This window comes from Astyanax mexicanus, chromosome 5 (genome assembly GCF_023375975.1).
Source record: "Astyanax mexicanus isolate ESR-SI-001 chromosome 5, AstMex3_surface, whole genome shotgun sequence".
In the NCBI taxonomy this organism is placed as follows: domain Eukaryota; kingdom Metazoa; phylum Chordata; class Actinopteri; order Characiformes; family Acestrorhamphidae; genus Astyanax; species Astyanax mexicanus.
This window is the reverse complement of record NC_064412.1, coordinates 5039627-5066085: the sequence shown is the minus strand read 5'-3', so window position 1 is coordinate 5066085 and position 26459 is coordinate 5039627. Positions and strand designations below refer to the sequence as shown.

At 35.1% G+C, this 26459-nt stretch overlaps 3 protein-coding genes across 5 annotated transcripts in view; 2 read left to right on the top strand and 1 right to left on the bottom strand.

Moving 5' to 3' along the window:
• Nucleotides 1-26459, top strand: part of rps10 (ribosomal protein S10) — a 532411-nt gene that overhangs the window by 124322 nt on the left and 381630 nt on the right. The window lies entirely within an intron of this gene.
• Nucleotides 2914-8201, bottom strand: LOC125802209 (uncharacterized). 2 transcript variants are annotated; one of them, XM_049479505.1, is made up of 4 exons: nucleotides 8011-8201; nucleotides 6095-6202; nucleotides 5705-5912; nucleotides 2922-3496 (listed from the first exon to the last, which is right to left on the bottom strand). In XM_049479505.1, the coding sequence occupies exons 1-4, from the start codon at nucleotides 8184-8186 to the stop codon at nucleotides 3041-3043; spliced, it is 948 nt and encodes a 315-aa protein (XP_049335462.1). In that variant the 5' UTR covers nucleotides 8187-8201; the 3' UTR covers nucleotides 2922-3040. The 2 variants fall into 2 exon arrangements, with proteins under 2 accessions (XP_049335463.1, XP_049335462.1); XM_049479506.1 differs by lacking the exon at nucleotides 8011-8201 and having other exon boundaries at nucleotides 2914-3496; nucleotides 6095-6395.
• LOC125802210 (myb-like protein K) lies at nucleotides 12095-14406 on the top strand. Its single transcript, XM_049479518.1, has 2 exons — nucleotides 12095-12598; nucleotides 14027-14406. The coding sequence occupies exons 1-2, from the start codon at nucleotides 12373-12375 to the stop codon at nucleotides 14338-14340; spliced, it is 540 nt and encodes a 179-aa protein (XP_049335475.1). The 5' UTR covers nucleotides 12095-12372; the 3' UTR covers nucleotides 14341-14406.

Here is a 26459-nt window from a genome sequence, read left to right as displayed (position 1 = left end):
AGTTAACGATTCGCCTATAGATTGCTAAAATATGGCCCAGTAACGTTCCCTTCGGCATGGCATCACCTCCAGCTTTCTGAAGACAGACTGATGGGTTTCTGTACCATATTGTCCCACGTCTTCTTGCTGTCCAACATTATAAACAGTTTATCTCTTTATATCCCAGCAAGGCCTCAGATTAATCCAGATTAATAATCTCTGACTGCATGGCTAATCCTCATTATGTGCTGCATATAATGGACTGTAAGTAAGACAGATGGATTCTTGTTTATTTAAGAGAATTAGTGCATGCCTTCTGTGCACTTTGAGCTGCGCAAGGTGTACTTTTCCTGTCGTTACGATAGCAAAGACAAACTTACACACCTTAAATCAATTGCCTATCGATTGCTAAAATAGGGACCAGTAACTGATAACTCTAGTCTGCCATCTGAAAATAAAGCAAAGCGACACGTTTACAGACCAACAGACACCTCAAACTCTCTATTTCCCTTGGGCATGGCATCACTTCCAGCTTTCTGAAGACAGACTAATGGGTTTCTGTACCATATTGTCCTACGTCTTCTTGTTGTCCAACATTATAAACAGTTTATCAGTTCATATCCCAGCAAGGCCTCAGATTAATCCAGATTAATAATCTGTGACTGCATGGCTAATCCTCATTATGTGCTGCAGATAGTTAATTGTACGTGAGATAAATGGTTCCCTGCTGTCTTTACATAAGATCCACAGTAAGCAGATGGCCTGCAGCCTCTGACACGCAGCATTATGCTCTTAACTGATAATGTTGATGTTGGCGCATTATAAATAACAATTCATTTCATGAATTCATTTTCTCTGTTTTTATATCATGAATATGATTACATGGAAAAGAGAACTGGTTCTTGGATACGGTCAGCCTCAGGTACAGAACAGTCTAAAGTTTGGACACGCCTTCTAATTCAATATTTTTCTTTATTTCTTTATTTTATTTATTTTCTATATTGTTGCATAATAATATATATTAAAGATATTTAAACAATTAAGTAACACATATAGAATAACATAGTAAACAGTAAAATAAAGGAAACTGAGATGGTGATTTGAGGTGATTTAATTGGGATTGAGATGGAGCTTCACAGCATGAAGGAAAAGCAGGAACTATTGTTCAGCACCTCCAGAAACTCCTTCTTTCAAGATACTGAAAAAACAATTCCAGGTGACTCTATCTTTTGAATCTAAAGTATAAAACATATTCTGGTTTGTTGAACACTTCGTATTTACTGTATAGCTTTAATATAGTCTTTAATATTTAAAGTACAATGTCGAAAACCTCTGGAATATAATCAAGAGGAAGATGGATGATCACAAGCCATCAATCCAAGCTGAACTGCTTAAATTTTTGCACCAGGAGTAAAGCAGCATAAAGTTATCCAAAAGCAGTGTGTAAGACTGGTGGAGGAGAACATGATGCCAAGATGCATGATAAAAACTGTGATTAAAAACCAGAGTTATTCCACCAAATATTAATTTCTGAACTCTGAAGGTCTGAAAGCTCTGCATCTTTTGCTGCAAATAAATGCTCTAAATGACAATATTTTATTCGGAATTTGGAAGAAATGTTGTTTATAGTTTATAGTTTATAGAATAAAACAGTAATGTTCATTTTACTCAAACATAAACATATAAAATAGCAAAATCAGAGAAACTGATTGAGAGTGGTCTCTTATTTTATTTTTCCAGAGCTGTGTGTGTATATATATATATATATATATATATATATATATATATATATATATATATATATATGGTAACACTTTACTTGGATGGTCCATTTTTGACACTAAAGTGAGTGTAAACTAACTATCAAAAACATGTCACTGAACTGTTCCATGAATATCAAGTTCCTCTGTCAATAGTGGCATCACATTATATCATATAGATGATCAGGTGAGTGTCATCTGCATCTCAACAACGTGTCAACTGCATATCAACAACATAAAAAGTAAATTCTCAACTACATCTAGCAAAGATTTATCTACTGATAGGCACCTTAGTGTAACATGACATCTCTATGTTTTGCACCACCCAACAACAATTAGTGCAATTAAAACATAGACTGTCAACTGCATGTCAGTTGACCCTCAATTGAGTTTGTTTGAACACTATGTTGCGTATATGCTGAATATATGTTGAAAGTCAAGGACTCACCTTTTAAATGTATTTTAATCATCATTTGGACCATCCAAGTAAAGTAAAATCATGATGGTCAACTTTAACTAAGCTAAATAACTTCTTTGTGTCAACTGCATGTCAGTTGACTCTCAACTTAGTTTATATTTCACTAAGTTGCGTATATGCTGAATATATGTTGAAAGTCAAGGACTCACCTTTTACATGTATTTTAATCATCATTTGGACCATCCAAGTAAAGTAAAACCATGATGGTCAACTTTAACTAAGTTAAATAACTTCTTTGTGTCAACTGCATGTCAGTTGACTCTCAGCTTCATGTCCATTACATTACCATAGATATGCAATGAGGAATAAGTACAAGGGATTTGAAAAAGAAGAGGTTTTATTACACATTTTTTCACATAAACACAAATGTTATATGAAACATTTTTCCAGGTAATTGTGAATAAAAATGTCTGAAAGAAGTGACCGTTTAACAGGTCATTAACTTTAACTTTAACATTAACTTGTTTAGTCCCCTTAGAGAAGTAATGCCAACAATATATATCTCCCTAGGGCAGATTAATAAACAAAGCTATTGGAACCATTTAATGCCAGGTGTGGGCTAGAGGGGTATAAAGTTCTGAATAAAGATTATAAACACACACCAAAAAAAAACAAACAAAAAAAACATATATATATATATATATATATATATATATATATATATATATATATATATATATATATATATATATATATATATATATATATCACATTACTACAGTCATTTTTAAACCATTTCAGAATTACAGGTCAAACAGCCAATAAAACAAAACATACACATTACTGAAATATCAAAAACAGTATACTGAATTACCTTTTTGCTCTATGCACATCTGATGTCTTTAAAAAGTCTACCAAGCACCCCATATTTGTGCATTCTGCCCAACCAGTATGTCCACTCTATGAAGCAGAGATGCTTTCTTAAAGATTTCTCAGACCTGTTGGCTCTCATATGCCAAACCTCCTTTTTGTATGTCTGCCATGCCCTCTCGATGTTTTGTGTGTGCAGACCTGAAATCGGGTCGATGTAGTTTTGACTGTGGTTAACCCTTACATGCCGATATCCTTCCTCTTTTAGGCTTGAGTAAGCTCTCCAGTCATCGCTTACTACAAGAGTCGTAGGCTTAACATGTTTTCTGATGATCGGGATCAGTGTGTTTTTGTCTCTTTTTTTGACCAGGCGGAGTATGGGACGCTTGAGGTGTGGCCTTATTTCAAGCATTCCAAATACCCACGTTCTCTTCCTCCTCCAAGTGTTTCCATAGCGACCTTTGCCATACTAGAAAAAGACCAAAGGTATAAGGGATGTACAAATAGTTTAAAATCATTTAAATAACAGCTCTACAACCTTACTGTATAGAGACAAAGTGCGAAGCGTCATCGGGAGAAAACCACACCCCTTGTGGGGGAAAACATTATGGATGGTTTGAATAGAAGTGAATGGGAAATTGTGGCTTGCAGTGTCTTTAAAGAGCTTGATGTCATGGGCCCTGCATTGTTTAATATCACAATATATATTGTCGAAAAAAGAAATGTTTTTGAAAAAATATGGGGCAGCCCTAAAAGATATATACTAAAACTAGATATGACTGTACTCCACTGCTGTTCATTTTCTGTTATAATGTTTTGTGGAGGATATACAGCACCAAGCGAAGAGTTGCCACTGTGACTCATAATGTACCATTCCCTCACAGAGGTTGACAGACTAACATTTTCAACCTTAGCTTACATCTATAACATATGACACTGCATCTTATTAACACTCCTGTTTCAAATGCTGAAGTGTAGCTCCACTATTATATATTATAAGAACTACTATTCCCATTATCTGCATCAGTCAAAAATAATATTTAATATTCATAGCCTAAATAAACTAAAGATGTACCCAGTGATCTATACTAACTAGACAACCTAAAAATGTCAGGAGAAATTTAAACTAGCCCAAAAATCACTGGAAATTAATGGATAGAAGATTGTAGAGTTCACTGGCTACAGTAGCTTAAGTGAGCTGATATGCTTAAAGCATTTCACCCCTTTTGTAAAATTAGCCGATTAATATATGATATTAATTTAGACTGATACATAACAAGGGTGATATGGGTAACAACAGTGTTAATAAGATGTAGTATAATACACTAGATTTGAACATTTTGATGACAGTGTTAGCTAATGTTAAATAGCCTATCCTGCCTGGTGTCTCCTTGGGGTAGTGGTACATTAAGAGTCACAAATAGTGACTCCATGTGATGATATTTCCTGGGTAACACAAGGGAAGGCCAGTCATATTCATTTTTAGTACAAATCTTAATATATATATATAAAACTGTTGCGTATACTTTAAGTTAAAGCTGTTTAAAGACACAGTGAGGTGCAATGTCTCATTCACATCTCATTCTCATGTGTGTGTGACCATTTAATTGCAGACAGTGTGCTCAAGATATTTTATGTTTTATCTGCTCAGCTTTTTTTCTTTATTAATGTACACCCATTCCTGCATTTTATCCATGCAAAACGTTCCAAAAATGGTGGGACAGATTAAATTTAAGGCTAGTAATAAGGTAAAATATTAAATACAATTTATTTGAAACACATCATGTCGTGGTCATGATTTGATTCAAAAGCAGCCTCCACAAACCACAGAGTCTCTGCTACCACTTACAACTTTACTGTACACAACAGAAGCAGCGTCCACTTCTCTACTGGACTCACATCACACAGAGGAAGCACAGTGTTTTGTTGACAGAGTGATCAGTATTACATATCTTTTTGGTGAAAATTAACACTGTGTGCTCCAGACCAAATACAACAAGTCTAAAAGGTTCTCTCATGGTATGGGTGTGCCAATTACACATATATAGGCATGCTGTGAAATGTATGGGTACTGGGCTGGCTGGACTGCAGTCCTGATCTGCCTCCAATAGAGAATGTATAAACAAAAAACAACAACAACCCTGCACTCATACACAACTTACTAAAATATTTTCTGTGTCTGTGTTTTAGTGTTTGAAACACTTCATCACTTAGTATTCTTGATTAAAAGTGTTGTGTGAAGTAATGAAAACATTACAAAGTGGTAAATGCTTTGCTGTCCCAACTATTTTTAAATTTGTGGCAGGGCTGAAATGGACGTATATTTATAAACATTAATATTACTAAATAAAATATATTAAGAAATTAAATGAAGTTGAGCAGATAAAATGTACTGGGCTCATACTGTCTGCAATCAAATAAATGTCAAAATAAATGTTAGAAACAGCTTTTTTTGTTTTATGCATTTTCCAAACTGTTCCACATTTTTCTGATCTGGGGTTCTGGAATATGTAATCCAAATCATATTAATATTTTACAAATTTGTGGAAAATTTGTGTACCTCATTGCAGGCTTAATCACTTATTTGTTTTAGAAACCAGTACTGCCAATTACTTTTTTTGTGTCACACCAATAAATGGTCTATGGGATTTCAGTTATGTTAATTAAATTTATATACCTTTCGCTTGTGGCAGAACTTGCTCTCATCAATCTGAACAATGATGTCAGCTCCCCCCACTTTCTGTCCTTTCTTTTTGCGAAACTTTCGCAGACTTTTGACGCACATTTGCTTGAGTTTGTTGGACATCATAGAGAGGGTCCTGGTGCTCTTTGTTATTCCATCTTGGATCATGTCCACCTGTCGCATTTGTAAGCCTTGTGAGAACCTACAAAAACAAAAAAAAATTAGTGTTGAACTTTTCTGAAACACGGTAAAAGGTGCAGCTGGGACACATCCTCAGTTCAACGCTGAGGATGTGTCCAGGCTGCACCACAAAAGATTTAGGCTCAGGCAAATCAGGCATTCATGTCAATGGCATATACACATTGCCGAAATTTACAGACTCACCTATGTATGTATTTCATCCATGTAAAAAGGTCACTGTGGGAACCTGAGAAGAGCGACTCGGCTCTCACACTTCTCTTCAACCTTCCACAATGCCGCCTTCGACACTCCCTGGCAAACAAATTGTTGCAAAAGGTAGAAAAATTTATGTCCTATCATATTAGAGTACCGTATGGAGTAGGGTATGCAGTTCTGTGTTTCAGGAAAAATATATATATACACAAACCGGATTCCAAAAAAGTTGGGACACTAAACAAATTGTGAATAAAAACTGAATGCAATGATGTGGAGATGGCAAATCCGGTTTGTGTATATATATATACAGCTCTGGAACAAAAATGAGACCACTTTTAGTAAAAAAAAAAAAAAAGTTAACTTATTTCAGTAATTCAGTTACAAATGTGAAACTCATATATTATATAGATGTATTAAACACAGAGTGATCTATTTTAAGCGTTTATTTATTTTATTGTTGATGAATCAGTGTCTCAGAAAATTTGAATATTATATTATAAGACCAATTGGTACTTTCTGCAGTGTGGGCAGTTTGCCAAGTCCTGCTGGAAAATGAAATCCACATCTCCATAAAATTGTCAGCAGAAGGAAGCATGAAGTGCTGTAAGATTTTGTGGGAAAACCAAACTGCACTGACTTTAGACTTGATAATAAAACACAGTGGATCAACACCAGCAGATGACATGTCTCTCCAAACCATCACTGATTGGTGGAAACTTCACACTAGACCTCGAGCAGTTTGGACTGTGTGTCTCTCCACTTTTCCTCCAGACTCCCTTGATTTACACATGAAATGTAAAATTTACTGATGATCAGTGATGGTTTGGAGAGTCATGTCTGTCATCTGCTGGTGTTGATCCAGTGTGTTTTATTATCAAGTCTAAAGTCAGTTCAGTTTTGTTTTCCCTCAAAATCTTACAGCACTTCATGCTTCCCTCTGCTACTGACAACTTTAATGGAGATGCAGATTTCATTTTCCAGCAGGACTTAGCACACTGCCCACACTGCCAAACGTATCAATTGGTCTTATATAATATCCAAATTTACTGAGACACTGATTTTTGGGTTTTCATTGGCTGTAAGCCAAAATCACCAACAATAAAAGAAATAAACGCTTAAAATATATCTCTGTGTGTTTAATACGTCTATATAATGTATGAGTTTCACATTTTCAACTGAATTACTGAAATAAAGTAACTTTTCAAAGATATTCTATTTTTTTAGATGGCCCTGTATATATATATATATATATATATATATATATATATATATATATATATATATATATATATAGCCAAAATGAATGGGATTCATGTGAAGCATTTAAGCAAAATCAGTTTATAAATGATTAATAATTTTTAAACTGAAACTTTTACTAATTTTTATAACACAAAATTTTATCAAAGGTTTCAGCTCTGCAGACCTTTTAAACATGCTCTGACTGTATCTCCAGCATCTTCAACCTCACAGTAGCAGCAATGCTAGCGCCTATACAGCTTAAAACCTGTTTACTGATGAAACACTAAGATATGTTGATAAGTATTCTTTGCTTTTTTAAGGAAATACTTCATTTTACTTTCCTATATTAAAGAAAAATCCCGACCTAGGGAATAGTTCGTATTTTTTATTTGTGTTTTTAGCCGTGTAGCTTAATTCACTCCCATTCATTTTGGACTCTCTCGCGGGCTCCCCCTAGCGGCTGTCAGTCATTTTCTGATATAACGGCGAAGACAGTTACAGCTCTGTTACTGCAGACTTTGGTTAATAGGTATTTTATGTTGTAATAAAATAGTTTATTTTATTATAACAGAGTAACAGATTTTAGATATTAAGGAAAAATATGTCTTAGATTGTAGACTGACTGTACATTTTCCAATTAGCTTATATAAACAAAATGACCTTACCATATAAAATTGTCAGCACAGTGGGAATGTACCATCCTCATCCTCTTGTTACACCTCTTGCATTTTAGTTTGCGTTTTAGTAATTTTTCATTTTGCATCCATCTGATCAGGTTATAAGATGTTTTTTTGTTTTTTCTTACATAAACATTTTTCATTAATCTTCGTAAAATACTCATTGCTTCTGTAGCCACCTAATCACGGTACTGTTTTAAGCTCTGTTTGTTTTAAAGTAAGAATAGGCGCGCTTTTATTTCATTTGCTGAAAGTCTCCGTGGCTTTTCATCCTGCTCTCTGATTGGCTGTTGGAAGACGTGATGAGCTGGAATGAAGAAGTCCCGCCCCACTCTCTGACCGCGGAGCTCAATTAAAGTTAGGTAGGTCTTTCTCTGCTTGTACTTTTTACCGAGCCTGTACACGAAACGGCTTGAGGTGCTGCTCGTTTGGTTTGGCTGTAGAACAAAGCTTAATACAGTTTTCTTTTTTTGTGTAATTTGCAGTAAAACTCAGGAGCACGCGTGTGTTAGATGGGTAAATGGCTGCAGGATTGAAAACGCGCGCCAGAGCTCGTTTACTGGCCACAGATGAGGCAGAGGAAAGGCGTCAGGAGAGCACGGTGGTTCAGGGTACGGTAGTCAGTTATCTTTTAAGGAAATATTTCACTAATAATCATGTTATACATCGTGTTTAAATTGTTCTGGAAACACAAAGATTGCAATTTGTCATGCTACGTGCAGCTCAGTGAAGCATTTTAGTGGATGTACTAAGCACCAGCTGTCTACCACTGATGTTTAAGGATCTGGCTAGCTTACTCTTCTTAGCTAATGTTAGTTAACTAGTTACCAACCTAGGTAGGTTAGCTAGTCAGCTGACTAGCTGATTTTGAATACTCTGATCTAAGTACATTTGTACATAAAATATGATGAGTTAACTAGGAAAAATATTGTGTGCTATATTAAGTTATTTACTATCATGTAATCATATAACGTTATACAGAGCCATCTAAAAAAAAATAGAATATCTTTAAAAAGTTACTTTTTTTATTTCAGTAATTCAGTTGAAAATGTGAAACTCATATTATATAGATGTATTACACACAGAGTGATCTATTTTAAGTGTTTATTTATTTTATTGTTGATGATTCTGGCTTACAGCCAATAAAAATCCAAAAATCAGTGTCTCAGAAAATTAAAATATTATATAAGACCAATTGGTACTTTCTGCAGTGTGGGCAGTGTGCCAAGTCCTGCTGGACAATGAAATCCGCATCTCCATAAAAGTTGTCAGTAGCAGAGGGAAGAAGCATGAAGTGCTTTAAGATTTTCTGGGAAAACAAAACTGCACTGACTTTAGACTTGATAATAAAACACAGTGGATCAACACCAGCAGATGACAGACATGACTCTCCAAACCATCACTGATCATCAGTCAATTTTACATTTCATGTGTAAATCAAGAGACCAAAGTCTGGAGGAAGAGTGGAGAGAGTCCAAACTGCTCGAGGTCTAGTGTGAAGTTTCCACCAATCAGTGATGGTTTGGAGAGACATGTGCAACATCTGCTGGTGTTGATCCACTGTGTTTTATTATCAAGTCTAAAGTCAGTGCAGTTTTGTTTTCCCACAAAATCTTAAAGCACTTCGTGCTTCTTCCCTCTGCTGACAACTTTTATGGAGATGCAGATTTCAATTTCCAGCAGGATTTGGCACACTGCCAAAAGTACAAATTGGTCTTATATAATATTCTAATTTCCTGAGACACCAATTTTTGGGTTTTCATTGGCTGTAAGCCAAAATCATCAACAATAAAATAAGTAAACACTTAAAATTGATCACTCTTTGTTTAATACATCTATATAATATGAGTTTCACATTTTGAACTGAATTACTGAAATAAAGTTATTAAACTTTTAAAAGATATTTTACTTTTTTGAGATTGCCCTGTATATATAAGTATATATATATATATATATATATATATATATATATATATATATATATATATATATATATATATATATATATATATATATATATATTCATTACTTCAAAGTGACTTCAGTGTTTGTTAAAGTTAAAATTGAGTTGCTCTCATTTGTGATTAAAGCCCTTTTGATTCCTAAAACCATACTCTGTGTATAACATTACTTAGTTTTAAATTTTAAATTTTAACACTGATTTCATAGTGTCCAAAACACACTGTTTTTGTGTGTGTATATATATGCAGTATATATTACATTCTCTTTTCATATATAGATTGGATTAGGGCTGGGCGATATGGATCAAAAACTATATCTTGATAATTTTTTTCTGAATTGGGATATACGATATATATCTCTTTTTTTTTATCCCATAAGGTAATATCAAAAAGATACTTTAGAGATAAAGAGGCATGATCCAAATTTTATATTGGTATTTTTATAATTCAGTGCCGTTGTTCTGTCGAATTGTCCTACCCATTGATACATACTCCCAAAGGTACTGCGCATGCTCTGACCTGCACAATTTAATTATTTATCATGTTCTTTATTTATAATTAATCTGTTTTATAGGGGTTTATGTGCATTAAACACAAAAGTGCAAATGGAAACTAATAATTACAATTATTATTATAAATAAATACAAAAGCAGTTTGTAATGAGCTCTATGTGCCATAATTTGCCATGATACAATGATTTATGCAATCCAAATCTAATAACGTGCATCTACTGAAATGTCACTGGTTACATACCCTAAACCAGTGCTTTTTTTGTATTTTTACAGTTAAATATATAGATTAGGGCAGCACGGTTTGACAAGATAGGACAATTTGACAGAACACCGTATCCTGTATATTAGAGTAGCCTAGCAGTTCTAGCAGCATTTTATATAATCAACAACTGAAAGTCATTTCAAATTATACTAATTATAAACATATATATTAAACAATTCCTCAAATTATTTTTTTTTAACTTAAAGTAGCCTAAAAACAAGGGATATATAAAATATATGCTTTTGGAAAAAGGGCATTTAAAGTGCTTAAGAAAAAATAAAATGAAAAGCGCAGTTTGAGTTTTCTGTATATCTGGGCTGAAACAGTGTCAGGTCTATTCTCATACACATGTGAAGGAGCTGATTGATCAGTTCAGGTTAGAGTGGGTGTGTCTGCTCTAAAGATGAGTGTTAGTTAGTTCAGTGGTGATGCTTCAGAACATGAGACGCGCTGCTGTTTCTCTGAAAAGTCGGGTTCTGCCGTCACTGTGTATTTTTATAAAGAACATTGTCCGGATGAGCTTCGTATCTCTCCTCTGTGCGCGTCACACTTTATTTAGAACGCAGGCGATTGATCTTTGAGTTTCCTGCACTGCAAAACCTCTGTCAACGGCTAATAAAGTTTGAAATAAACCCTCTAGAAGTGAACTAGTTCTCAATAGTGGACCAGGTCCGCCTATTACTGACCCCCGCTCTACAAAATACCTTATTCTGCTGCTCATCTTACTCGCTGAATCAAAACCATCTAAAAATGAGATGTAACGGGAGGTTTCTCTGTCACCTTCTCTCTCTCTCCCCGCTCTGCTGCTGATGCTGACTGCGGTGGGGGAGGGGTAGTGTGTTCAGTGAGGGAGGGAGGCAGGGCTAGGTGAAGCTGTACAGAGACACAGCGGGAGAACTGATGAGGCTCACTGTAACGCAGCGTAGTCTATATCGATATGAACAATATTGTCTCGTCTTATATCGCACCTTATTGCATTTTTTTTATTAGTTGGCCCTTAAAGAACCTGTTATGTGTTCTGCTTGATTAAAATAAAAATAGGCTTCAAACATCCAAACAAATCCAAACAAGAATTTGAACAAGTCAAATGTCAAAACACTTATCAAAAAAAACACTGTTGCAATCAGAACCGAAACTTTTTTGTGGGGTCAGAAATGTTCAGTGTCCAGTCATTAATAATAAGGACTTCGTAACCTCATACTTAAGAATTAAGAATATAATGCAAATTGGTTTCTATTAGTTGGGCTTGCTTCTGTAAAATAACTGAAACAATTAATTTAACTGGATGTAGGTTTGTAGGAGATTGTTTGTAGATGTGTATTTAAATTAAATAATTAAATATTTTTATATACTTTATATGACATTGTTAGGTATTCATGTTTTGTGGTTTTATAATGAGAATATAATCATATTTTTATTGGTGGTACCATTGGGGAACTACAGTATAGTTCATTTGATTAGGGTTTCAGATTAAGCCCTATCAGTGCAGCTGTAGGTGGTCTATTTCTGAAAATTCAAAGTAACTGTTTATTGTACATTTTATAGCTGTTTTTTTCCTGCCTGTCTTTCAGCTGATGAAGCCAACAGAGAGACAGGACCCTCTGGTGAGGATTCCATGACAGAGTCAGACTCCGGCTCAGAATCTACCTCTGATTCTCTGACTACTTCAGACTTTGAATCAAGCCTGGAATCTGACTCTAGCTCAGATGAAAAAAAGCATAGGAAGTGGAAGCATATGAAAAGGGACAGGGATAAGAAGAACAAGAAAAAAGAAAAGGCAAAGAGGAAGAAAAAAGACAAGAAGAAGACAAAGGAGAAAAAAACCTTCTCAAAAGAAAAGGGTAGGTAATTTATTCAGACATTGTATCATAATGTGATAATAGCTCTGTCAGAGATAATACAGAAACACTGAATGTTTTTTTTTTATTTTTTATTATTATATAAATGCATTAATGGCATCACACAGATTTTACATGACATTAAAACTGACTGATTTAAAAAAAATAATAATAATTAAAAGCTACAGAGACTGTATCAATGGCTAACAGTCCTGTTCCAGGGCACTACTAGCCAGCAGGTATTAGTGTTTCCTGCAGTCACACATCTAAGTTCTCATCAGTGAGAGCTTGACAGTTGAATAGTTGGATCAGGAGTGCTGTAATTAGTATAAACTCTGCAGGACCAAGGTTGAGAACAACTGCACTATACTATTTTCAGTAAAACAATGTTAGTGAAAATTATTTTTTATTTGGAATACACATTATTTGCATATATTTTTTGTACTGATTTGAACAGTATAGCATTTAAAGTCAGGTCATACTGGATATACTGCTTCAACTGTTCGTATCAAAACCTGTAACATAACCTGAAATATGGAACAGCTGAATGTAAGAATAAATTGCACTAAATATTAAACAGACCTTTATATAAAAAAATAAAGTAACTGTTTTTTTTTTTTTACTCTTGACACAAAGGCACTTGCAGATACTTTTTTCTGATTATATATGTATATGCTATAAAACACACATTAGCACACATTAACACACGTGTCCATATGATCAAAGGCACAGATAGCACAGCAGGCCATAGCTCTTGCTATAAATGTATTTTTTATGTAACTGTCAGACAAATTTAGAGCAGGAACACCAGCATGTTTAGCGTGTGGGGCTTGAGGCAGGATTTCTCTGGGGAACAGTATTTAATATTCAGCTGGATTAATTGGGCTGGATGGTTGTGCTTTAAATAAGATCTCAGGTTAGTAGTGTTGCCAGCTTTTGTTGCCACTGTTTTGAAACAAAGTCCACATACTGGCTATTTTGCATTGATGGTTCTCCTCGCTCACGTGGAAACCTACTGGCTGTTATCGACATTGGCAAAAATGGTCACGATAAAAAAAAAATATCGCACAAAAAGTCGATATGGTAGCGTCGATATTGCGACAGGCCTACTTCCTCATCTTCAGGTGTTCATGAGTGAATCTTTGGTCAGTAATCGACATGCTGTTGCAGTGAAGGGGAAATAACAGGCCTTTCGTTGGAGCTGAATATTTTACACATTTAGGGACACATAATACAGTCTTAAAATAAGGAGTTACAAAAGGGTTATGTGGGCACAGTTCATAAAGTGTGTTGCCAACAACCCTTATCCTGGATGTTGTATGATTGTTAGCCTACCATAACTTTTTTTTCATAGCCAATTTTTTTTGTGGATATTGATATTAAGAAACACTTTGCCCATTTTATGTCTAATCTCTGTTTTGTTTTGTCTAGTGAGCAGCATAAAAGAAGTTGTCCGGAGATACAGAAAGGTTCTTCGCTGCATCCAGAAGGGAATGAAAATGGCTCATGCATTCAAAAAGGTTGCAGTATCGAGGAATGCTGTGAAGGGGATGGCAGCCATTGCAGAGTTGTATCTTACTGAAAGACCACTTCTCAGTGGTTTTAAAGGACAATACAAGACTCTCAGAGGCCTGGCCCACCTTTGTGCCACCAAAATTCAAGGAGATGATGCTCTTGCTGCAAAGGTGGTCACAATGAAAAGAGAGAAAAAACTGATCCCTTTCAATGTTGATAAAGAATACTGAAGAAGTGGTGTAAGGTATGGTCTGCATGTAAGGCCACATGGTATAAAAATGACTAGTAATGTAATTATAGTAATATATATATATATATATATATATATATATATATATATATATATATATATATATATATATATAAAAATTTGAATATCTTTGAAAAGTTACTTTATTTCAGTAATTCAGTTAAAAATGTGAAACTCATCTATTATATATATGTATTACACACAGAATGATCTATTTTTAAGTGTTTATTTATTTTATTGTTGATGATTATGGCGTACAGCCAATGAAAACCCAAAAAACAGTGTCTCCGAAAATTTTAATATTATATAAGACCAGTTGGTACTTTTGGCAGTGTGGGCAGTGTGCCAAGTCCTGCTGGAAAATGAAATCCGCATCTCCATAAAAGTTATCAGCGGATGGAAGCATGAAGTGCTGTAAGATTTTGTGGGAAAACAAAACTGCACTGACTTTAGACTTGATAATAAAACACAGTGGATCAACACCAGCAGATGTTGCACATGTCTCTCCAAACCATCACTGATTGGTGGAAACTTCACTAGACCTAGACTAGACTTCATGTCTGTCATCTGCTGGTGTTGATCCACTGTGTTTTATTATCAAGTCTAAAGTCAGTGCAGTTTTGTTTTCCCAGAAAATCTTACAGCACTTCATGCTTCTTCCCTCTGCTGATTATAACTTTTATGGAGATGCAGATTTCATTGTCCAGCAGGACTTGGCACACTGCCCACACTGCAGAAAGTACCAATTTTCTGAGACACTGATTTTTGGGTTTTATTGGCTGTAAGCCAAAATCAATAAAATAAATAAACACTTAAAATAGATCATTCTGTGTGTAATACATCTATATAATATATGAGTTTCACATTTTTAACTGGATTACTGAAATAAAGTAACTTTTCAAAGATATTCTAATTTTTTTAGATGGCCCTGTATATAATATAATATATAATATAATATAATATAATATAATATAATATAATATAATATATGTTTTTTTTTGTTTGTTTTTTTTTGGTGTGTGTTTATAATCTTTATTCAGAACTTTATACCCCTCTAGCCCACACCTGGCATTAAATGGTTCCAATAGCTTTGTTTATTAATCTGCCCTAGGGAGATATATATTGTTGGCATTACTTCTCTAAGGGGACTAAACAAGTTAATGTTAAAGTTAAAGTTAATGACCTGTTAAACGGTCACTTCTTTCAGACATTTTTATTCACAATTACCTGGAAAAATGTTTCATATAACATTTGTGTTTATGTGAAAAAATGTGTAATAAAACCTCTTCTTTTTCAAATCCCTTGTACTTATTCCTCATTGCATATCTATGGTAATGTAATGGACATGAAGCTGAGAGTCAACTGACATGCAGTTGACACAAAGAAGTTATTTAACTTAGTTAAAGTTGACCATCATGGTTTTACTTTACTTGGATGGTCCAAATGATGATTAAAATACATGTAAAAGGTGAGTCCTTGACTTTCAACATATATTCAGCATATACGCAACTTAGTGAAATATAAACTAAGTTGAGAGTCAACTGACATGCAGTTGACACAAAGAAGTTATTTAGCTTAGTTAAAGTTGACCATCATGATTTTACTTTACTTGGATGGTCCAAATGATGATTAAAATACATTTAAAAGGTGAGTCCTTGACTTTCAACATATATTCAGCATATACGCAACATAGTGTTCAAACAAACTCAATTGAGGGTCAACTGACATGCAGTTGACAGTCTATGTTTTAATTGCACTAATTGTTGTTGGGTGGTGCAAAACATAGAGATGTCATGTTACACTAAGGTGCCTATCAGTAGATAAATCTTTGCTAGATGTAGTTGAGAATTTACTTTTTATGTTGTTGATATGCAGTTGACACGTTGTTGAGATGCAGATGACACTCACCTGATCATCTATATGATATAATGTGATGCCACTATTGACAGAGGAACTTGATATTCATGGAACAGTTCAGTGACATGTTTTTGATAGTTAGTTTACACTCACTTTAGTGTCAAAAATGGACCATCCAAGTAAAGTGTTACCATATATATATATCAAATAATAAAATTGAAAGTGAGTTAGTGATGTTTCTCCTCGTCCTGGGTCACTGCAGCCACTGGTTTGCGGATTCATTTCTGCTTTAATTTTTGCCACGTCTTTCCCAGAGACAGTGATTAGAAGGAACGGGTGTAATTGAGTGGAAATGGAGTCTCGCCCGGCCTGCTTTTAAATTTATCAGTGGCAAGATTGATACGAGTGTCCACTGTGATCCTCAAAAAGAGCAAATGTGTGTGTAGGTGAATGAACTTAAAGCAGTCTTGCATTATACCCACACTTACAATAGGGCTTCTAACCTAAACCATCATCCTTATAGATCAGCAGTGGAACATCTTAGTACATCCAGCATCTATCAGCACAGGAACTGAATTTGTGAAGAAGTGGTGTTCTATTATTTTTGGAAGCATTAAAACACAGAAACCTTTACAAATACAGCTCTGGAAACAATTAAGAGACATCTTCAGTTTCTGAATCAGTTTCTCTGAATTTACTATTTATAGGTTTATGTTTGAGTAAAATGGAAAAAAGTGTTTTATTCTATAAACTTTGGACAACATTTCTCCTAAATTCCAAATAAAAAATTCCAAAAAATAAAAAAATGCCTGAAATAACAAAAAAGATGCTTTCAGACCTCAAATAATGCAAAGAAAATGTTCAAAAGTTCATATTCCTAAAGTTTTAAGAGTTCAGAAATATACAATATTTGGTGGAATAACCCTGTTTTTAAATCACAGTTTTTTTCATGCATCTTGGCATCATGTTCTCCTCCACCAGTCTTACACACTGCTTTTGGATAACTTTATGCTGCTTTACTCCTGGTGCAAAAATTCAAGCAGTTCAGTTTTTGAAGACGACAATGAGAGAGTTCACTGTACTGGAATGTCCTCCACAGTCACCAGATCTCAATCCAATAGAGCAGCTTTGGGATGTGGTGGAATGGGAGATTTGCATCATGGATGTGCAGCTGATAAATCTGCAGCAACTGCATGATGCTCTCATGATATAATGTTAATATGGACCAGAATCTCTGAGCAATGTTTCCAGTATCTTGCTGAATCAATTCCACAAAGGATTAAGGCAGTTCTGAAGCCAAAAGTGGGTCCAACCCGGTACTAGCAAGGTGTACCTAAACAGTGATGTCAGTAACGAGTAATCTAGCACATTACTATTTCCAATTCAGTAATCAGATTAAAGTTACTTATCCAAGTCACTGTTTGTTACTCTCTCTCAGATTTAGAGTCTTTATTTTTTTATATTTTTTATTAAAACCAGTATTTATGTTAAGTGAAATCAAGAAATACCATATTTTATTTTTTTTATAAAAACAATTATTTATGTTAAGTTAATTCAAGAGAAATGGTCTTTTATTTTTAATAAATCTGTTTTGTTTTTTAGGAAATAGTTAAACTTTAAATGTCTAGAGATACATTGTTGCTGTTAAAAATGCATTTTCCAATAAAGGGAGTTTTGGCAGGAGGTGGTGTCTGCAGCTGCTGAAAGTAACTAATAAAGTAACTTGTAAAGTAACTTAGTTACTTTTAAAATCAAGTAATCCATAAAGTAACTAAATTACTTTTTAAAGGAGTGATCAGGATGCCTTTTCAAAGTAACTATCAGAGGTGGAAAGTAATGAATTAGATTTACTCAAGTTACTGTAACTGAGTACATTTTATGAGTAATTGTCATTTTTAAAGTAGTTTTTAAAACAGGTAATTTTACTTTTACTCAAGTACATTTTGACACAAGTAATTTACTTTGCGACACTGGAAAACTCCCCGTTACTGAGTAAATAATTAAATGCTGGAAAAAAAAACAATTGTCTGAATTAATAAAATAATAATTGGCGTGGATGCGCCGGCGCACAGATGCTCGCGTGTGGAATAACGAGGCAATAACGTCCTCATGCAATACAAAATGTGCCCCGCCGGACAGAGCTGTCAGCTTTCAAAACTTCCACATCAAACCTGAGAAAGCATGTGGTGGTTATTTTATTTTTATAATTAAACAATCTGCTTAAATGTTCAAAAAAAAACATGTAAATAGCAGTTAAAGCACAGCAATGGCAAGATAAAAAATAATAATGAACTGTAAAACTATCAAAGTACGGTTTATAGTCACCTATATGACCATAACGTTTTAATAGTAAAGAAAAAAAATGGATCATAGAAACCTATGCCACTAAAAATGTTTTATGGGGGGGTCTGAGCAAATACTGCCTGAAAGGTTTAAAATATTATGTGGAATAATAGTTCATTAAAAACTATTTAATTTATGATTTGTTTTTATTTTTTTTTTACATCAAATAATTAAAAGTAACTATGTAACTTTTACTCAAAGTAAATTTTAAATTGAGTACTTTTTACTTTTACTCAAGTAGATTTTTAGATGGGTACTTTTACTTTCACTTGAGTAGAATTTTAGCAAAGTAAAGGTACTTTTACTCAATTACAATTTTTCAGTACTTTTTCCACCTCTGGTAACTATACCATCACTGTACCTAACAATAAAGTGTCTGATGAGTGTATGTATAAATGCATAAATTTGGACACATGGACGACTATATAAAATCTATAAAACTGAATGCGTTGGTTCTCAAACTGCACAATCTGAGTCCCGAATCTTCCCCCCACACTGTGAGATTCTGCCCTGTCATTGAAAAGCACATCATTTCATGTTTCCACCGTTCATGCTTGAGGAACCCTGACACAAATATCCCACGTCAGGAAATAATCTCTGCAACTCTGAAACATCAAGAGCCTGAAAGCTCCTTTCTCTGACACATCGTACACTGAGACGTACACTCCGAACGGATCTTAGATTTGAAACTTCACTCTTCTGAGATTGTGAAGACCGAAAAAAAGAAAAAGGAATGGCTGTCATTTGAAACATCCATTCTTCTTATTTTTGGTTTACTGTACCATTTAAAAACTCCAGATCAAACAGAAAATGGAGCAAAACCAATTGGAATGAAATGCTGTAAAGATAGCACACATTAACTCTTTAACAGGCTGGGATTTTGTCAATTGTCTGCCTGACATTACACCACTAAATCTTGAGGATTTCTATTTAAGCATTACATAAAAAGATTTCATGTTTGATAAGGAACATTACTAAAAAGCATAATTGTAATTGCAATAAAATATATATATATAAAAAAAGTAAATCTGCTAATGTCAAAATATAATGAATGAAATCATAAAAGTGTCTCTTTCCTGAACTTAATTTTAAAATTAGTATTTTACTGAATACAATTTTAATCAATTCACATCCTACAAACCTTTAGTTTCTTTATGTTTGTCTAGTTTTTATGTCTATTTTCAAACCTGCAGAATATGGGTTGATTCCTGTTACTGATCTGGGATTATTAAGTGGAGTAGAGAGAAAGTAAACAGGAAGCTTCTCCAAGTGTCCTGTAGGAGATTTCAAACCCTCAAACTTTTTACATTACATTTTTATTGCATAGCTATATGAGTTACAATTATATTATAAATGTCATTCTTATGTTTTAAAACTTTAAAACAGTGATAACTTAAAAACTTACTTCTTAACCTTGTTGTTTTTATGCATGTGCACAATGTTTCCTTTAACCATGGCTTAAATTACGCTTTACGACTGTTGGGAAGTCCAGGGACAAGAAATCTTAAAGTAAGTGGTTGCTAGAAGGTTGCTATGCTGTTGCTTGGTGGTTGCTTATGGTATCCCAGGTGGTTGTTATGAGGTTGCTAGGTAGCCGCAATGGTGTTGTTAAGTGGTTGCATGTGGTTTCGCATGTAAGATACACTACCAGTCAAAAGTTTGAACAACTTTTGATTATTTATTTATTCTTTTTTTTTTTTCTTTCTTCATTGTAAATGAATAGTAAAGTTATCCACTCTATGAAGGAACATACAAGGTATCATGTAGTAACTTAAAAGTAAATAATACTGTGTGAAGCATTTATGTGCTCTTATCTGGGGAGCTGTTAACTTGCAATTTCTACAGCTGATGACTCTGATAAACCTATTCTGTACAACAGAGGAAACTCTTACTCTTCCTTCCCCGGGGCGGTCCTGATGAGAACCATTTTCATCATACAGTTTTTGATGGTCTTTGCGGTAACTGTACTAGAGGATGCTTTCAAAGTTCTTGAAATGTTTTAGATTGAGTTGCCATATTATGTATTAGAACATTACTCAAATATTCACTATTCACTGTATACCTGTAACTCTACCTCTTCACTACTTTACTTTAACTGATGCTCTCAAACACTTTATTAAGAGACAAGAAATCCAAGTAATTAACTCTTGATGAGTTCAGCACAGCTGTTAACTGAAAGCTAAAAATCTGACTTAGAAAATCCAGCCAAGATATGCAAAGCAAATGGCAGCTACTTTGAAAAAGCTGAAATACAAAATATATTCTGGTTTGTTTAACACTTTTCTTCAGAGTTTGGAAGACATTAGTATTAGTGCGTTTTCACACGAGCACTGTTTGGACCAATCAGAGATCACAGCGTGCTCACATGGTTTATTGGTTTATTATGCCTGTGTGAATCCAAACCAAACAGAAGGAGAAACTCTCTAACTAAACACATTCATCAACTGATCCGGATCATAGAAACGAACTACAGGTGTGAAAATGCCCTGAGTCTACAATTGAACAGTGTCACTAATTTGCAGAGGTGGAAAAAGTACTGCAAAATTTTAATTGAGTAAAAGTACCTTTACTTTGCTAAAATTCTACTCAAGTAAAAGTAAAAGTACCCATCTAAAAATCTACTTGAGTAAAAGTAAAAAGTACTCAATTTAAAATGTACTGAGTTAATGTTACATAGTTACTTTTAATTATTTGATGTGAAAAAGTAAACAAAATCATAAATTAAATTGTTTTTAATGAACTACTATTCCACATAATAATTTGGATCTTTCAGGCAGTATTTGTTCAGACCACCACATAAAACAAGTGGCATAGGTTAAAAGTTATGGTCATATATGTGACTATAAACTGTATTTTTATAGTTTTACAGTTCATTATTATTTTTTAACTTGCCATTGCTGTGCTTTAACTGCTATTTAAATGTTTTTTTTTTTTTACATTTAAGCAGATTGTTTAATGATAAAAGTATCTATACCACATGCTTTCTCAGGTTTGATGTGGAAGTTTTGAAAGGCTGACAGCTCTGTCCGGTGGGGCACATTTTGCATTGCATGATGACGTTATTGCCTCGATATTCCACGTGCGAGAATCCGTGCAATTTTTTTTTTTAATTCAGACAATTGTTTTTTTTTTTTTTTCAGCATTGTTTGTTTTTTTTATTTTTTACTAAGTAATTGGGAGTTTTCCAATGTAGCAAAGTAAATTACTTGTATCAAAATGTACTTGAGTAAAAGTAAAATTACCTATTATAAAAACTACTTTAAAAATTACAAATTACTCATAAAATCTACTCAAATACAGTAACTTGAGTAAATGTAATTAATTAATTTCCACCTCTGCTCATTTGTAATAATTGTTGATATATTTTTTTTATTTTTAAAATAACTGAGGTAGACTTGAGTTGGTTTGGACCCAGTGTTTGCAGAAAGGCCCCCTGAGTTGGTGGCACGAGGGGAGCCTTCGCTGCAGAGAGAGAGAGAGAGAGACGGCTGTCGCCATGACAGCCTGCCATCTGACCGCGGTTGACAGCTTTAGTCAGTGTGTGACAAATTACCTGTCATTAGACCCCCTGCACCAAACAATACGGCCTCTGCCGGCGCATCGGCCTGCTGGCAAACATGTAAATCTATCCGGCGCAGCAGGAAGCAGACATATCTTACTGATAGATGAGTGTTTTGTGGGAGTGCTATAGTAAGCTGATAACAGAGGCTGTCCGAATAGGGTTATGCCAGCCTCATTTCCCTGCTATATCCTGCACTTCGCTAAGCAAGCAATGCCCTGTACACCCTTGTCTCAGCGCAGGCTAGATTGGATGTGCCTGTTGTATGAATAATAACATATACACACACAAATACACACTCCTATACACACATATATACACACACTCTCCCCCCATATGCGTCCTCGTGCACCCTGTGTTCCCTCACAGAGGGTGCCTCCAGCATTATGGTCATTACGTTCACAGGAAATGGTGTGGTTTTCATAAGAAGGCTATTTCATCGGGGGTTGAGCCCATGATTTTGAGTGATACAGCGCAGCGGTCTCATCCGCGGCCCGTGTTTCCTCTGTGAAATCGATAGCAGCTCCGGCAGACTGCAGGCGGTTTAATGGGGTGTGAAGTGACGGCCGCACATAAAAAAATAATCAGGTTGTTGCGTCTCAATCAATGCTTGGTGTCCACTTTGATGTCCACTTTGATGTCCATGTTTATGTGACTCATTGACTTTTGACATCAGTAACCCCTTAATAATAATGATAAAAATAATAATCACAGATAGACCATATTGCTAAAATAATTCGCTCACCCATCCAAATCATTTAACTCTGGTTGCTTTCACTACTCACTACTACATATTCCACAGCCAACTGTCAGTGATATTATAACACAGTGGAAGAGACTGGAAACGACAGCGACTCTGTGCTCTGTCAGTGTAAAATAACAGAGCGGGGTCAGCGGATGCTGAGGAGCATAGTGCACAGAGTTCACCAACTTTCTGCAGAGTCACTACACCAATCACTACACACCTCCAAACTTCATGTAGCTTCAGATTAGAGTTCATCATTACTACACACCTCCAAACTTCATGTAGCTTCAGAGTTCATCATTACTACACACCTCCAATCTTCATGTAGCTTCAGATTAGGGTTCATCACTACACACCTCCAAACTTCATGTAGCTTCAGATTAGGGTTCATCACTACACACCTCCGAATTTCATGTAGCTTCAGATTAGATCATCACTACACACCTCCAAACTTCATGTAGCTTCAGAGTTCATCATCACTACACACCTCCAAACTTCATGTAGCTTCAGATTAGATCATCACTACACACCTCCAAACTTCATGTAGCTTCAGAGTTCATCATCCCTACACACCTCCAAACTTCATGTAGCTTCAGAGTTCATCATCCCTACACACCTCCAAACTTCATGTAGCTTCAGATTAGATCATCACTACACACCTCCAAACTTCATGTAGCTTCAGAGTTCATCATCACTACACACCTCCAAACTTCATGTAGCTTCAGAGTTCATCATCACTACACACCTCCAAACTTCATGTAGCTTCAGATTAGGGTTCATCACTACACACCTCCAAACTTCATGTAGCTTCAGATTAGGGTTCATCACTACACACCTCCAAACTTCATGTAGCTTCAGATTAGAGTTCATCACTACACACCTCCAAACTTACATTTAAACAATAACCATAAACATACTAAAAAAATGCTCTAGCTTTACATTATATTTAGGTCTGATTTAGCTGTTATGCTTGATTGAGTTTGACTACAATATTTGCAAAGTATTGCCACTTCCTACTGGGCTGATGTGAGAATTAAAGACCATTTCTGTGTGATTGCAGAATCACTGGACTTTCAGAAACACCGGTGGAGATTGTAAGTAAAAATATATATGTTTTAAGTGTATTTTGTCTTGTACAAAACTCTCAGCAAGATGGGGAACCTGCCAGAACTCCACAAGACAGACTCTCACCTGTTTCCATCGTGGGCTTTGATAGTGTGCCACATTATAATTGTCTGCTTTGACTGTCATAAAAGATTTCATTTTCCGTCAAAAATGAGTAGAAAACGCCAATCCTACTTTGCGAAATTACCCAGCATCCCCCTAAAAAAATCAGTGCGTGTGTTTGTCCTTGTCTCCACAGCTGCGTGGGGTTGCTAGGCGACGGCGGTCTGAAGGGATGTGTTTCTGCTTAAAGGGGAAATTTAGTGCTATGGATTTTGTGCAGCCACTGTTGCAGTGAATCAGTGTGACCAAGCAGGCGGCCAGCTATTCTCAGAGTGAATTATATGCAGTCACACACTCAATTTAACCCTGAAAACACATTTAACGAGGAACAGGCAGAGTGGGAAAACTGAAAACACACACACAGACACCACACACACACTGTACAACACACACACACAGTGCACATGCTCGCAAGCTCCCTCACATTAGTAGTTATTGGTACATTTCATAGGCTGCTGTGGACTTAATGCTACATGCAAATTAACTTGACAGCACACTCGCTTTCTCTCTTTCTCTCTCGTTTGCTCACATGCACAGCAAAGACACTTTCTCTCTTTATGTCCAGGTGGTGGCAGTGAGGTCTCACATTAACCTCAGTTGCTAATAAGCAGTAAAAAGGGTGCAGGGTCTTTTAATTCTGTGTGTTTAAGAAGCAACAGGCTACACAGTTAAATCAACAGGTTTAAAATCACAGTGTAAACATGTTTTAAATGTCTAAGAGTTTTTCTAACAATCAGTGATACATAATGTTTTTATTATTCAGTTAAAATTTAACACCCTTTTGGTGTTGGGTTGGATGGTGGATAAGGGTCTCCACCCAAGAGTTATTGTGTTATGGAAGAACCACTGCATTTTTGGTAGTTTTGCATGCTTTTTCTTGTTCTAAGTAAAGCTTAGATAAGATTAAAAATAGATTTAAACTGTGGTATAGCTTGCATTGTGTAATGTTTTATATATATTCTGGTATTCTGGTTCAGAAGATATACAAAAATAAATTCAAATGAACTTAAAAAATGAATTAGCAATTTTAAGAGTTTTGCTTTTCCCTGCAGGCTAAAGTGGGACCATATGTTATCTAGGACAGTGTTATTCAACTCCCTAAAAGTTAATTTAACACTGTCAAGATAATAATAATAATAATAATAATAATAATAATAATAATAATAATAATAATAATAATGCTCAGAGATAATAATAATGGGCAAAAATCCAAACAATTGGTAGAATGGGATATTATACTAATGGTTGTTTTTTTATTTCGCAATATTTTCCTCATGGAATTCTGATATACGCAAATGAATCCATCAAATATATACACTGTATTGCGAAAGTATCCGCCAGCCTGCATTGCTGTGTTTGGTGATGAGGTTTGGCTGGACCTAATCATTAATCTGAAGCTACATTAAGTTTGGAGGTCTGTCGTTCCCAGTCTCTTCCACTGTGTTATAATATCACTGACAGTTGGCTGTGGAATATTTAGTAGTGAGTAGTGAAATTTTTCACGACTGGACTTGTTGCACAGGTGCTGCATCCTATCACCTGTGGTACCACAGTGCTGGAGTTCACTGAGCTCCCGAGAACCTGAGACCCATTCTTTCACTAGTGTTTGTAGAAGCAGTCCCATCATGTGGGAAGCATGAAGTGCTGTAAGATTTTGTGGGAAAACAAAACTGCACTGAATTTACACTTGATAATAAAACACAGTGGGTCAACACCAGCAGATGACAGACATGTCTCTCCAAACCATCACTGATTGGTGGAAACTTCACACTAGACCTCGAGCAGTTTGGACTGTGTGTCTCTCCACTCTTCCTCCAGACTCTGATCCCTTAATTTACAAATGAAATGTAAAATTTACTGATGATCAGTGATGGTTTGGAGAGACATGTCATCTGCTGGTGTTGATCCACTGTGTTTTATTATCAAGTATAAAGTCAGTGCAGTTTTGTTTTCCCACAAAATCTTACAGCACTTCACACTTTTATAGAGATGCTGTTTTCATTTTCCAGCAGGACTTGGCACGCTGCCCACACTGCCAAAAATATCAATTGGTCTTATATAATATTCTAATTTTCAGAGACACTGATTTTGGGGTTTTCATTGGCTGTAAGCTTCATAATCATCAACAATAAAATCTTTTTTTTTTTTAAGATGCACTACTATATTTGAAGTGCTCTCCTGGTCTTGAAGACCCCATTTTATTTAGGATGACTAATGCTGAAGACATGTTTTTTTTTTTTTAAGCCTCTCTCTTCCTTCTAAATCTAATCACAGCAGAAGATTGCTGATACAGCGAGAGGAGAATAAACGGCGGCGTTTTGGATGAAGAGTCTTATTACAGATCAATTTGTTTGGACCAATTGAAGTG